At 36.4% G+C, this 13,287-nt stretch overlaps 1 protein-coding gene across 1 annotated transcript; it reads right to left on the reverse strand.

Moving 5' to 3' along the window:
* Positions 1-6,094: 6,094 nt before the first annotated feature.
* On the reverse strand, positions 6,095-6,841 carry LOC128984648 (putative nuclease HARBI1). Its single transcript, XM_054403982.1, has one exon. It carries the CDS (start codon positions 6,839-6,841, stop codon positions 6,095-6,097), a length of 747 nt encoding a protein of 248 aa, XP_054259957.1.
* Between the last annotated feature and the right edge of the window lie 6,446 nt (positions 6,842-13,287).

Genomic DNA, 13,287 nt, shown 5'->3' on the forward strand with positions numbered 1-13,287 from the left:
TTCCTTTTCATTAATTGCCTCCAATGGAGAAAAAATTGGCTGTAATTGAGCCATTTTTTGATGTAGCTGCATGAGGAAGCATCCGTAGGAGTTCCTTAGTTTTTCCAGACCTGTAAGGCTTCTTTGTGGGTGACTCCACTGCCCACACAATATGGTCCATAAATGCGGGACTAATATTCAGTGACTTGCACTGGGGAATCTTAACTGGGTTTATAACAATTTTGGTAGAGGGCCCTGGTGCTCTTCTGGTAAGGGCTCTTGAGAGGCTTGTCCTTGTTGTGGTCCGGTTTATTGATCTGGTTCGTTTTCAATAGGCCTACACTTAGATCTTAGTTTTTTCCATAGATAGAACAGTTCCTTAGCACTTTTATCCCCATCCCACGACTTATTTTCCTTTTCTCGAAACTCCTATGGTCTATCTTCTTTCATACAGCACTCAATAAAGAGTAGGTGTGGAATGCCAAACTCAGTAGGCATGGCATTTGCAGGATTGGTTGTGGGTGTACTTTCTATCCTTGATGAATGTGTTAGCATTGGAGTAATCAATGTCCAAATCAAATGGAAATATGCCATATTTTCTGAATCCATTTTGAATTACATTAACAGTTGCTCTTTCCTCAAGTACGGTTTCGAAAAGCTGAGGAAACTTAGCTCTTGACAAAACCTTATTCTTTGTATTTTCCAATCTTCTATGAGAATTCTCTAGCCAGCTTTCAACGCACGGGATACAGACACATCCAATGATTGTATTATGTGTGTTGCATTAGGCAACACTGCAAAGAGAATGATTTGGTTTGCTTCTCATAGTCTGCATTCCCATCAATTAGCAAAACAACAGGAAATTTTACATTGTGTTTTTTTAGCCAAGGAATAAATGTGTTTCCAATGTAGCAGAAGAAAATTTGACCGGTCATCCAACCAGACGAAGATCGACCAAGAGACCATTCTGGATTGCAATTGCGTGCAACTTTTGCGGATTCCTCACGTTGTGGAAAAACTATACAAGGAGGCACATCTCCTGCAGCATTTGCTGTAACCAGACATAAAATGCTTTCTTTTTCTGACCCGTCTTTCATCATATAAAAGTTTTCATAGTAGATGGGTCCAAGTACAAGCCCACAATCAGGATTTGTTCGAAATCCGGAATCGTCACAGTTATAAATTCTCTTTGGATCTTTGAAAATATCAGACCAAAACAGACAGCATGCACACCTTTTTTACATTTTATGCAAACTGTTCTGCTTTTTTTCCTTTTACCAACTGCTGCTGTGCTAACTTTGCTGCACACACTACAGTTCCTTTTCCCTTCTTTCCGGCAAATATTCCATTCCAAAATTATCTTCTTGCAACCCATTTTCTCCGCCAGCGCCGTTCACAGTAGGTCGAGTTTTGCCATTCAGCTATAATGTATGAATTGAGGGCCATCCTGGCAAAAATATTGAACAGGTTATCTTTGGTGGGTAGGGTGGGGGGAAGGAGGTATGGGGACACCATCACTCAGTCCTCCAGCGCGCAACTTTAAACCAGTTCAAAATTCCTTTTTTTCGTAACATCAAAATCTCTAAAAATATAACGACTCTCTCCCACTCACAGGAGTAAATTCACCTTTGTGCGGGGATAATTTCGCTTACTTTAAAAAGCTTTTATAGAAAATTGTACATAATTTAGAAAAATAAATAATATTGTAAATATTTTTTGCATAGGGATTATAATACGGAATGTGTCAGTTTTTTGAAAAATAAATGATATTTTGATTTTATTTGATTTGACCTTCTTCCAATATTTTACCGTCCTTCTCTCATCCAGGTAACCGTAAAGCATCTGGTCTGGAGTCAACACCTCCCATATACATATTATATGTATTTATAAGATCTGGCTTTATCTTTATTATATTCTCATTGCCTCTTCTTTTTACTTTTTCAAAGGATTTTGCTGTTCCCTTGGTTGACAGTAAAATTACTGATTTTTTTGGCTCTTTTTTCATGATAGGATAGGTAGTAATAAATTGGGCCCACTTCTCATGTACCTTTCCTGTTTCTCCTCACTGTTCCAGTCAATGTAAATTTTTGTATACAAAGGCAGACTTTCGAAAAAAGTTGTTCAAAAAAATATGGTAGGCCTACCCTTTATTCAAGTACTGACATATTGTGAGTAAATTTTTTACCACTTTGTTGGCCAATCCATGTTCTTTCTTCCCATCGTTGTTTTTGGACCCTTTATAACAATCAAATGACAAACAGTATTTTGTCACTGAATCGCAAAGCATCCATAATTTGATGCCTCATTTTTGATGGTGCTTATTTGGTAAATATTGCAAGATCTTGGAATGACTTTTTGTGCCCACAAGCCTTTCATCAATTGAAAGTTCACGATGTGGAGTATAATATATGTTCTAAATACACGATTTGCAGGTTCTATCACTGGCAAAAATTTACTGTATGGATCGTAATTTGGTTCATTAGGAGATCTGTTATCAGCAACATGGACAAATTGCAGTAGGCTTTCAAAGCGGTTTTGACTAAACATATTACGGAACCAAGGTGTACTTTGAGACGCTCATGTCTACCAATAACTTCTGATGTTTGGTTTCCTAACCACACCCATGTTCAAAATGACTGCGATAAAACCTTTAATTTGATTTAGATTTACGGGCTTCCACATACAAGCACTAGAATGAGGCGACATCTTAGCTAAAGAATTTATATACTGCATTGCATATTGATTTGTACGTAGAACAAATGTGTTTAGCAGGCCTACAGTAAAAAATAAACTAAAATATGCAATAAGCTTTATATCTGAACTAAGGGCATGTTTTGGGCCTGGAATTTCATCGCAGGTAAATTCATGGGTTGCCAGGATCATTACCATCGTAAACTTCAGTCCATTCTAGAAAAATTTCGGGCTCTAGATGATTACGGGGAATTCCGTTTACCGTAAGCTGGTCTGGTAGGTCAGGGTCAAATATGTCTTGAACGACTTCATTTGTGATATTATCTACATTATTTTCTGGAGGAGCTTTGCCTAGGCCTACATCATTGGAACCACTAGGACTCACAGGACTCAAATCTACATCATTATTTATGAAGTGATCAAAATTATTTTCTGGATGAGCTAGGACTGACAACATTATCTATGACTATATTTATGTTGCTTTCTTCAACTGAGGGTTGTTTTGTAAAACGAGACTTAGGCCTAGCTTGAGGCTTACCCATTGATGTTGTTGGGACATTTTCATCACCACAAGATTCTTCATCTGATAACGTTATTGACAATGGATCAAAGTCTAGATCTTCATCTTTACTAATATCCTCACTACTGTATCACTATCATCCATATTATCATAATTATTTGAAGAACTTATATCCTCCGAATCAGAACTTACAATGTTTTCTACAGTCGAATCACTCAGTTCATCGTTGTTTACTTCATTGTTTTCTACACCATGGAGATTTCTATAAAATGAATTCTCACTAATGGAGACTTCTCCCTTTTTCTTCTTTTCATTTTCAATGAATAACTTTACTAAATAAAACCCAAAATAAAGTTAAAATAATAAATAAGGTCACACAGTACAGACGATAAACGTAAACAACACACCGTGTCAGCCAGCTTCGGCGGCTTCATGACAGCTGATGACAGTACAAAAGCGACACCTCACAGAGTACGAAAAACTGTCCTACTAAGAAAAACTACATTATATATTTGTAGTCCACTTCATCAGACAGCGTTACACCAACTTTGAAGGCATTTGGATCATTTTGTGGCCAGTAAATAAGAAAATAGCAGACGTCCAATGAAACGGATGCTGGAGTTAAAAGGGTTAATCAAGAAAATCAATCACAATTTGTCTAACCTTAACCCTTATGACATTAGCCTCATCTGTGTAATTAATTCTACCCCCATTGATATATTTTTCTATGATCCTTTCTACTAGAGACAGCAAAGTCTCGCAACCCTCCAGGATCAGATCTGGATTCAGGATGGGTAAATAATATTCTGTCTTGTCTTGATTCATGAATTTATATTACACATTCCCAAAAATCTGTCAAAAATTACAAAGGTTCTCACGCTTTTTTGTACTGTTTCCCAATACCCAGGGATATTACTTAGCAATATGTTATATTCTTCTACTAATTCAACCCTAATCTGGTCTAGATCTACCCTTCTAAATCTCTCTGCAGCTTCTAACGCATCCTCTTCGGTTATCACTAAATTAACTACTAAAATATTAACATCGGACAAGTCATAAAATGATGTTAAAAATGAGACTTGTTTCAATGTAACTGGCTCTGCCACTTTGACTACTATTTTGACTAAAACCTTGATTTACAGGATAAACATGTTTGTAACGAGCAGTTATCACATTTGAACGTGTCCCTATCTTAGTGAATAATTCTGATAGTATCGGTTCTTTACTGCCTATACCTGACCCACAAGAAGGTGGCTTCCCAAAAGACCGTTTTTCCATACAGGCTGGCTCCTCAAATGTTTTACTTAAAACTTGACCCCAGCTTATATCTTATAGTCTCTATTTAGTGAAATACAAGAGTACACAGTACCCTATTACATACAAAGCTATTACCAAAAATACAACTATTGACAATTGCTATTATAAAATATTTAAGGCACCATCTGAATATCAATCCCACTTCTAACACCAAAATTCTCGTGCGCCAGGATGGCAGAGCAAAATGTTGTAAATTAAAACAGTTTCATAAAAGTACTGATATTATAAGCTAGTAATATAAGCTTATAAAATTTTATTTTACAAGTTGGTAATTTTCTGTTTCATAAAAATATTTACAGACTAATAAAATATTACACTGATAATACAAGTTATTAGTCAGCTGTTGCATTATTTTGCTTGTTTATTTTAGTATTTGTTTTGGTTTGATTTGTAAGGTTAATTTTGACTGCAATATTTTAACTTGATCAAATTGTCAAGTAAACGTGAAATGAAGAATTTGAAAAACTTGAACTTTTTGAGGAAGATATTTGAACTAAAAGCTGAGCTTTTTGAAGCGTTTTCTGCAACAGCGACTAAAGAAACCAAGAAGAATGCATGGAGTGCTGTCCGTGATTACGCTGTTTCCATTGGACTCATAACTAATGATAAGGACTATACCTATGTAAGAGACACTACATGGACAAATCTCAGGAAGAGAACAATGGAAAAGGTTGACAAGTCTTCTAAGACGGGGGCAAGTGGGTCACCAGACTCGATGCTAGATGCCATCGACGATATGGTCTTGAACATTGTAGGAAAGGAGTCACCCGTTTTAAAAGGATTGGGTGTTGGTGATTCCATGGTACCTAAACCTGGTTCGAGTCAAGAGCAAGAAGATGAGTCTCTTTCAAACCATGAAATGAATCCAACTATCCATCAATCGGATGTTCAGATTGTTGCTTGGTCACATAATATGGATGACAGTGATGTCACATTGTTTGAAGAAGTGGCAATGCCTACTACTAATAATAGGCCTACTAGAAAAAGGAAGCAAGTAATTGTAAGATCGACTGATGCGAAGAAGCAATTTGAGATTTTGAGAAAACAAAAGTTGGAGTTGGAAGTTCTCAAAACCAAGTTTGGAAGTGTGGGAGCTGGAAAACAAACTAGGGGTTGAACATTCCGAGTTAACCCAATCTGTAAAACCACTTACTCATGTCTAATGTACGAAATACTGACAAATGGATTTGTAAAATTACTCTTAATTGTGTTTTTGTCTGTTATAGTTTTACTAATACTTAATAATTAAACATGCTTGTATATTTCATTATTGTCTCTTTTTATTAATCGATGTTAAAACCTGATTATTAAGACATGTTTAATTAGATCTTTAAATAACAAACAATAAAAAATCATAAACATAATAGACTTACATTTGGTTTATAACTATACAAATTGACTATTAAAGTACGGTATGGAAAATTATTTAGGTTGGGGTAAACAGAAATAACTGTATAAATTAGATTAATATATACCATTAACTAATCTATTCTTCTTAATATTACTGAAAAAAACATCAAGAAAAACTAAAAAAATATAGAAACAAAAGTCAAAACAAGGTCTCAGCAACAAGTCTAAGCCATGCAGCTAATTTCTGAAGTGGTTGTAGAAGAAGTGTAATTTTTCTTCCGCTCCTTCCGCGTACTCTTCTACCCCCTCAACTACATGAGCATCGTCTTCGTCGTTATTAAGGACAAATCTCTCGATCATTGCCAAGTTAGAAAGAGCAACAGCACATTTGATTATGTTGCATGCATAGACAGGATTTACTCGCAAGTAGTTAAGACAAGGAAATTTTTCCCTTAACCTACCGATTGCACATTCCACTACCCTTCTAGTTTTCTTGTGTGCTCTTAGGAAACGAGTTTGTGCAGGGTCACCAGCGTTTTGAAGAGCGGGTGGTATTAACCAGGACTTGAGCGGATAGATAGAATCCCCAAGCAACACAGCGCCTGGAAAGGGACGCCAACCTTCTTCAATTCTGTCACTTATGAAGCTATTTCTCAGAACACGAGCATCGCTAACACTACCTGGCCAGTTAGCATTTACGTAGTAAAACTCCAGGTTAGGTCCACAAATTAGTAAAACGTTTATGGAATGATGTCCCTTTCTGTCAACAAAAACTGGTTCGTCGATTGAAGGAGCATCTATTTTTATTAAAGTCCCATCAACTACACCACAAGTAAGAGGCATGCCAGCGATATTACTGAATGCATTGATTGTTTCTCCTACATCTTCTGGCCAGCGAACGGTGTCAATCAATAAGTTTTCATTAATTGCATTTACAACATTTTTTATGATGCGGCAAACTGTCGCTTTCGACACACCGTGCATATCTGCTATGCAATGGTATTGTACACCACTACCAAACCAATGAAGTGCAATTTGTAATTGTTCTTTTGGTGTCAATGCATGGTTCCTATTCGTTGGGTGCTGTAACACAGGCTCGATTGTATTCAAAATGATATTGAAATTTTCATAGCTTAACCTAAACCTTTCATTAACCCTCCAAGTGTCCATAGTTTAGGCCTTAATGTCCACCTATTTTTGGCGCATTTGCAAGGTTTTATTAAAACGGATCTGAGAAGCTTAAAACAATGTTAATTCTAATGTTCTATATACCATTTTGTTTGGAAAATCATGGGCTTCAATATTATATATAAAACATAAGGAACATTTAAAAAAAAAAAAATTTTTAGGTAAAAAAAATATAATTTCGAAAAATTTCAAAAAAAAAAATAAGTTCGCGCTCAATGAAATTGTATAAATTATAGGCCTATAAATATTTGAAAATAGCCACTTTGTTCTAAATTTTATGAGGATTACAAATATATAATAATATAAGGAAGTAGATTTGCAAATAAATAAGTTATGGGCAAAAAACTGATTTCAGTACATAGCGTTTAGCTAAGAATGCATAGCCTAACCATAGCTAGGAATCTTGCTGATAATTTACATCAATATCACTACCTACTTCTTCAGGATCATCAACCAGCACTTCAAAACCACTTAAATCTTCTTATAATGCACCACGTATATCACTACTTTTGATTTTTAACACTAAAACAATGATAAACGTAATAAAACACATCAGTCATCGGTCCGGGGGAACCTAGCTGTTTACAAATACACGCACGTCAGCTGTCTGCTACAATATTTTCGGAACTAAAATGAATAGCGCTTAGAGACAGACCTCTGGAGAAAGCTTAGAATATTACGGAAAGAACGATACCTAACTCGATCCAGTTCAATCCGATTCAGTCAGTCATAGAGCCTTCGCCGTAAACGATGTCTGCGTGTCGAAAAATCGACAAGTAACACTACACAAAGTGTGCTGCTTGTCGAATTTTCGTCAAGTAACACTGGGAGGGTTAAACTCGTAGGTTTCTTGAATTTGAAAGTAAGAAATCCTTTGTTTAAATGTTCTTGGTCTTCTAACCACCACTATGTCTTCTTCATCACTTGATCCGCTTGATTGCATCTCTATTTAGATAAAGTTATTAATATTTTTATATTTCGCTAAATCTTAATAGAAAATACACGACACAAGTAAAAATTCTATGAGTCAAAAAAGGCTAATAATATATTACTCTAAATTTTAGGGTTATATTATTAGTTTCTATTGTTTTTGAAACAAGATTTGTGTAAACACTAGTATTATAACTGGTATTTTGGAGCAGTAAACTTATAACTTGTTTTACTAGCTTATATTTTTATGAAACACAATACTAGTATTATAATTTAATAATATCAGGTAAACACTTATATTACAAGCTTATATATTTTTATGAAACAGGCCCCTGCTTAGAGCAATATTTATTCAATACATCTTTGACAAAATATTAAAGCATAAAAAATACTTGAGATACAAGTACTACCAGGCAATGGGATTGACATAACAGATGGTCTCAGCCCTAACAGGAATAATTTGGAAAATACTTGTTCATCTGAGTTGGAGGAATAGGGGACTACTAGCAGAACCATATTCTGTTTTGGTGTGCTGCTTGATGTGTGATGATGGAATGAAATATCTTACTGACAAAAGCCTGAGAATCGCAAGATACCCACCCTGTCAATTTGACATGACCACAATTCCATATATATGGTAAAAACCTTGAAATAAGAGCTTAGCCTACTATTGGCCAGTTCATTTTGAGGACAGATAAGCACAACCCAGGATGTGCATATCTAAAACGTGGCGCGTGTACACTGATAGCAAACCACGATTATCTGATTCTTCCATCCGCAGGAGTCTTATTAATGAAAAATGCATATAATTATAATAATTTTGAAAAATAAACAAATAGATTATATTTTAATGTCAGTTGATATATATACTAGCAGTTGGTGAATATCAATTCACCAAATACCAGTTTTCTTTTCACAGAGGTAGGAACTTTTTTCCTTCAGCTAGTTTTTTCACGTTTGTGTTCAAGGGAGATAAAAAATCTACAACTACCTATTTTGAGTCGCTGCTGAAATTGTTGGGCTTACTTTTTGTACCTCTGGGATTTAGCTTTTTATGTAACATTAAATAAACTAGTCGGAGTCACTCTCCAAAATCATGTCATCTTCATCTGCTGCGATTTCTTCATCATTATCTGGCAGTGGTACTCCTCTTCGAGGCTGATTGTGTGTCGGTCGAAGCTTAAGTGCCCTATGTGCATGATATTATGCATGATGTTCAGGAAGAACAAATGCCAGTAGATATTGTAGGTCTTAATACTTGCTAGCCTTTATGCCTGGAGCTCCCTTTTTAGAAGTAAGTTGTGGAGGTAGCCGTGGCCTTGGTCGAGAACCTGCTTTCTCCTTAGGCTTTATGTTGTACTCACTGAAGGGCATGTCTGGGTTAAATGTTTTCTTATAAAGGAGTGTGTCTGGATCTGATTTTTTAAATCTCAACCATTGCATTTGCCGAATTCCCTTCACTGTCTTTACAAAGTAATCATCCAAAGGTTCTAGAGAAATAAAGTCTTTCTCTTCCATGTTAACCACCATGAACCTATTTGATAAACTTGCAACTGTATCCATCCAATCTTGTGGTACAAAAATGGATCTTCCAGAATTCTTCTTTGATCTTTCAATCACACCAAAGTTTTTGTCACAGTTATTGTATGAGTGGCCGGACAACAAGTACTTGTGGTCTAAAGTATTGATTCCAGTCGCGGCCGCCTCCGAGGTCAAGATGGCATCGGGCGCATAAGCATCGCACTACCTGGCAGGGTCCGCACCGGCCGCCGGAGCGTCCGCACGGTGAGCCTCCAACGGGGATATGCCTAGATCGGCCATCCGGGGCAGAGCGTAAATGTCGTCCAGCTCGAACCCAAACGTTTCTGGCGGGGGTATGCCCACTTGTATGCCCGCACTATGTTCCACTTTGTTTTTGACTCGAGATAGCTCTTGAATGTGCGCTAGCCCAATCTCTGCCTGTTGAAATACAGGGGCCTGGATCATATATAGTCCTCATATACAAATGTGCGAATCCTGCAGGCACCAAACGTGAAAAGTTCTGGGACATACCCAAACTGGTCTGCCGCAATGGAATCGCCAGGAGCCCCCCCACTGAGCCGACTCAGATAATGGGCTTACCAAAGCCTGCACGAACCGGAATTGAGGGGGTTGTACCATGCAGAGCTTCTGACTGATGGTGTTGACAGCCAGGGCCCCATAGGGTATCAGGAGGTGGGATCGGTGGGAGGTCGCGGCATTTTGGTAATCGGGTTCCCCTCTATAGAGGAACCACCCTTGTTGTGTTGCAGGTCCCACCAACCTGACCTCCGATGAAAAGGAGACGGTTGGGTTGACTCCACAAAGACCAAACTCAGCAGGGAACTCCTTGAGCCACCCCGTACGCTGTACACAAAATACGCCTTTCACTTCAACAGACTAGGCAAAAAAAAAATTGCTTGCATGTTGCGAGATAATTTTTATCCACAACACCAAGATCCATCTTACAATGAGTTGACAGTTGAAGAAGACATGGTTAATGTTAGGGACGAAAATATGAGACAAACTTTTGAAACTTATAAAGCTGACTTCACAGTTGCGTTTGCTCATACTATTTCTGCTGACATAAACTGTAATAGAAACATGAGTGCCGGAGTGGCAATTACATTTAGACAAACATTCGGAAGGCAAAAAAAGCAGATTTCATTGATACTCAATTAACTTAATTTCTTCACACTTCCTTTCACACTTTTTAAATTCATTCAATGAGGCATTCCCCAAAACAGTAGATCGTCCAAAGAATTAACGTAACAAAAATAACTGGATAACAACAGGAATAAAAATTTCAGCAGAAAATAAAAATAAGTTGCACCAAGAATCAAAATGGAATCGTAACCCTCAGTTTTTAATCTATTACAAAAACTACAGAAAGGTCTTTGAAAAAGTAGTTGCATTAGCAAAACTGAAAGCTAATGACGATGTTGTTAAAAAATCTAAGAATAAAAGTAAAGCATCTTGGGTAGTAGTGAAAAATAAAACAGGACTTAATAAACAAATATCTGATACTCCAGTTGAGATTAAATTCAAACATTAAAGGGATAAACAAAATTGTGCAGTATCGGTAGCAAATAAATTCAATATTTTTTTTATTAATGTTTCTCAGTATGCCAACCAATCAACAGATAAATTAAAGGCCACTCAGTTACTAATCGAAAATCATCCACGTTCCAAATTAACATTTTAATTTAGAAATGTTTCAATTGACGAGTTAAGAAAAGTTGTTACATCTCTCAGTAACACTAAGTCCTCAGGTTGGGATGAAATTCCTCTTTTTGTAATTAAAAGAGTTTTTAAATTTATAGAACATCCATTATGCCAAATAGTAAATCAGTCCCTTGAGGAGGGGGTTTTTCCTGATAAGCTTAAGTTTGCTGAGATTAAACCCCTGTTCAAAGAGGGCGATGTCAACGATCCCTCTAACTACCGCCCCATCGCCCTTCTGCCTTGTTTTTCAATAATTTTTGAAAAAATTGTAAAGATTCAATTAACAGAACATTTAGAAAGCAGTAATTTAATAAATCCTTCACAGTTTGGTTTCCGCCCAGAACTCGGTACTGAAAAATCCATAACAAAAGTGATTAACTGCATTGCGGAAGCCTTGGATGGATCGCAGAAGACTGTGGGTGTGCTTTGTGACCTTTCCAAGGCTTTTGACTGTGTGAATCATGAGATACTCATAGAAAAATTAAGTATGCATGGAATATACTGGAAAATACTGAATTAAAATGGTTCATATCATATTTATAAAACCAAAATCAAAGACTTATTGTACAAAAAATGCAGAGAAATTATAAATCAGATTGGAACATTAACCCCAATGGAGTTCCTAAAGGCTCCATTCTTGGCCCTTGTTTATTTATTATATATGTTAATGATCTATGCAATGCTACTAAGATGTCCACCTTTCAATACGCAGATGATACCGCTTTAGTTTGCACAGGACAAAACAACGAGTTCATACAAGCGTCATAACTCAGGAATTTCAACTCCTCGGGGACTGGTTTGCAGTAAATGGCCTGTCCATGAATGTGGCAAAAACTCAACTAATTCAGTATTCTGCATCCAATATTAACCAAGAAATAATTGTAAATACAAACTTAACTGCAATAATGGGATATCATTGTGCAGCCTCAGGCTAACTAATGTGGAGGAAATCAAAAAGATTGTTCTGTCACTAAAAAAAAAATCATCCGTTGGCTGGGATGAGATCCCAATTAAATTGATAAAAGCCACTGTTAATATCATTGCTGAACCTTTATCTCAAATTATTAACCAGTGTTTAATACATGGAATTTTTCCGGATAAACTAAAACTTTCCCAAATCTCACCAATATTTAAAAAGGGCCTAAAATCGGATATTAACAATTACCGTCCAATTTCTGTATTGAGTAATTTTTCTAAAATATTTGAGAAGGTCATAAATTTGAGATTGGTTAGTTATTTTGAAAGCAATCATCTATTTTATAACAAACAATTTGGATTCAGGAAAAATTTAAGCACAGGTTCTGCACTAACACAGTTTATAAATGAGGTTACCCAGGCTTTGGACGGGTCTCAGGCTACAGCTGGTGTTTTCTGTGACCTGTCCAAAGCTTTTGACTGTGTTGATCACTCAGTCCTTCAGCTCAAGCTGAGTGATTATGGTATTAGGGGAAGTTGTCACTCTCTATTGAGTTCTTACCTTTCTAATAGAAAACAAAGAACTGTAATAACACTGGATAAGATCAAGTACTATTCGCCATGGGAAAACCTATCGGCAGGTGTGCCCCAAGGTTCAATCTTAGGTCCTCTATTCTTTCTAATTTACATTAATGACCTCCCTAAAGCTATTGATCAGGAACTAATTCTTTTTGCAGATGATACAACAGCCTTGATAAAAAATAATAGTACTTCTGAAATGCTATCTTCTCTTGAAAATGTGGTTCATGACATGGAAGGTTGGTTCTTGAACAATGGATTAAAACTTAATCTTGAAAAAACGCAAACAATAAAATTTTCTGTCAGAAACAATGGTAATAAAATTGAATCCCTTAAATTGGCAACGTCTCATAAGTTTCTAGGTGTTTACATAGACGAATCACTTAAATGGGATGTACATCTGAATCAATTAAAAAGTAAACTTAGATCCATGTCAATTGTATTTCTGCACTTAAGGGACTGTGTTCCTAAAGAAACTCTGAAAATGGTTTATCATGCTTATGTAGAATCAGTATTGAGGTATGGTATAATCTTATGGGGTCAGGCTACCGGAGTCAAATCAATATTCAGGCTAC

The sequence above is a fragment of the Macrosteles quadrilineatus genome, unplaced genomic scaffold (assembly GCF_028750875.1).
Source record: "Macrosteles quadrilineatus isolate MER2022 unplaced genomic scaffold, UCM_ALF_1.0 Scaffold_2__2_contigs__length_208266976, whole genome shotgun sequence".
NCBI lineage: Eukaryota > Metazoa > Arthropoda > Insecta > Hemiptera > Cicadellidae > Macrosteles > Macrosteles quadrilineatus.

What these genes read in the sequence shown, in the direction of transcription:
- LOC128984648 (XM_054403982.1), bottom strand. Translation starts at nt 6,841, where the DNA reads ATGCACGGTGTGTCGAAAGCGACAGTTTGCCGCATCATAAAAAATGTT.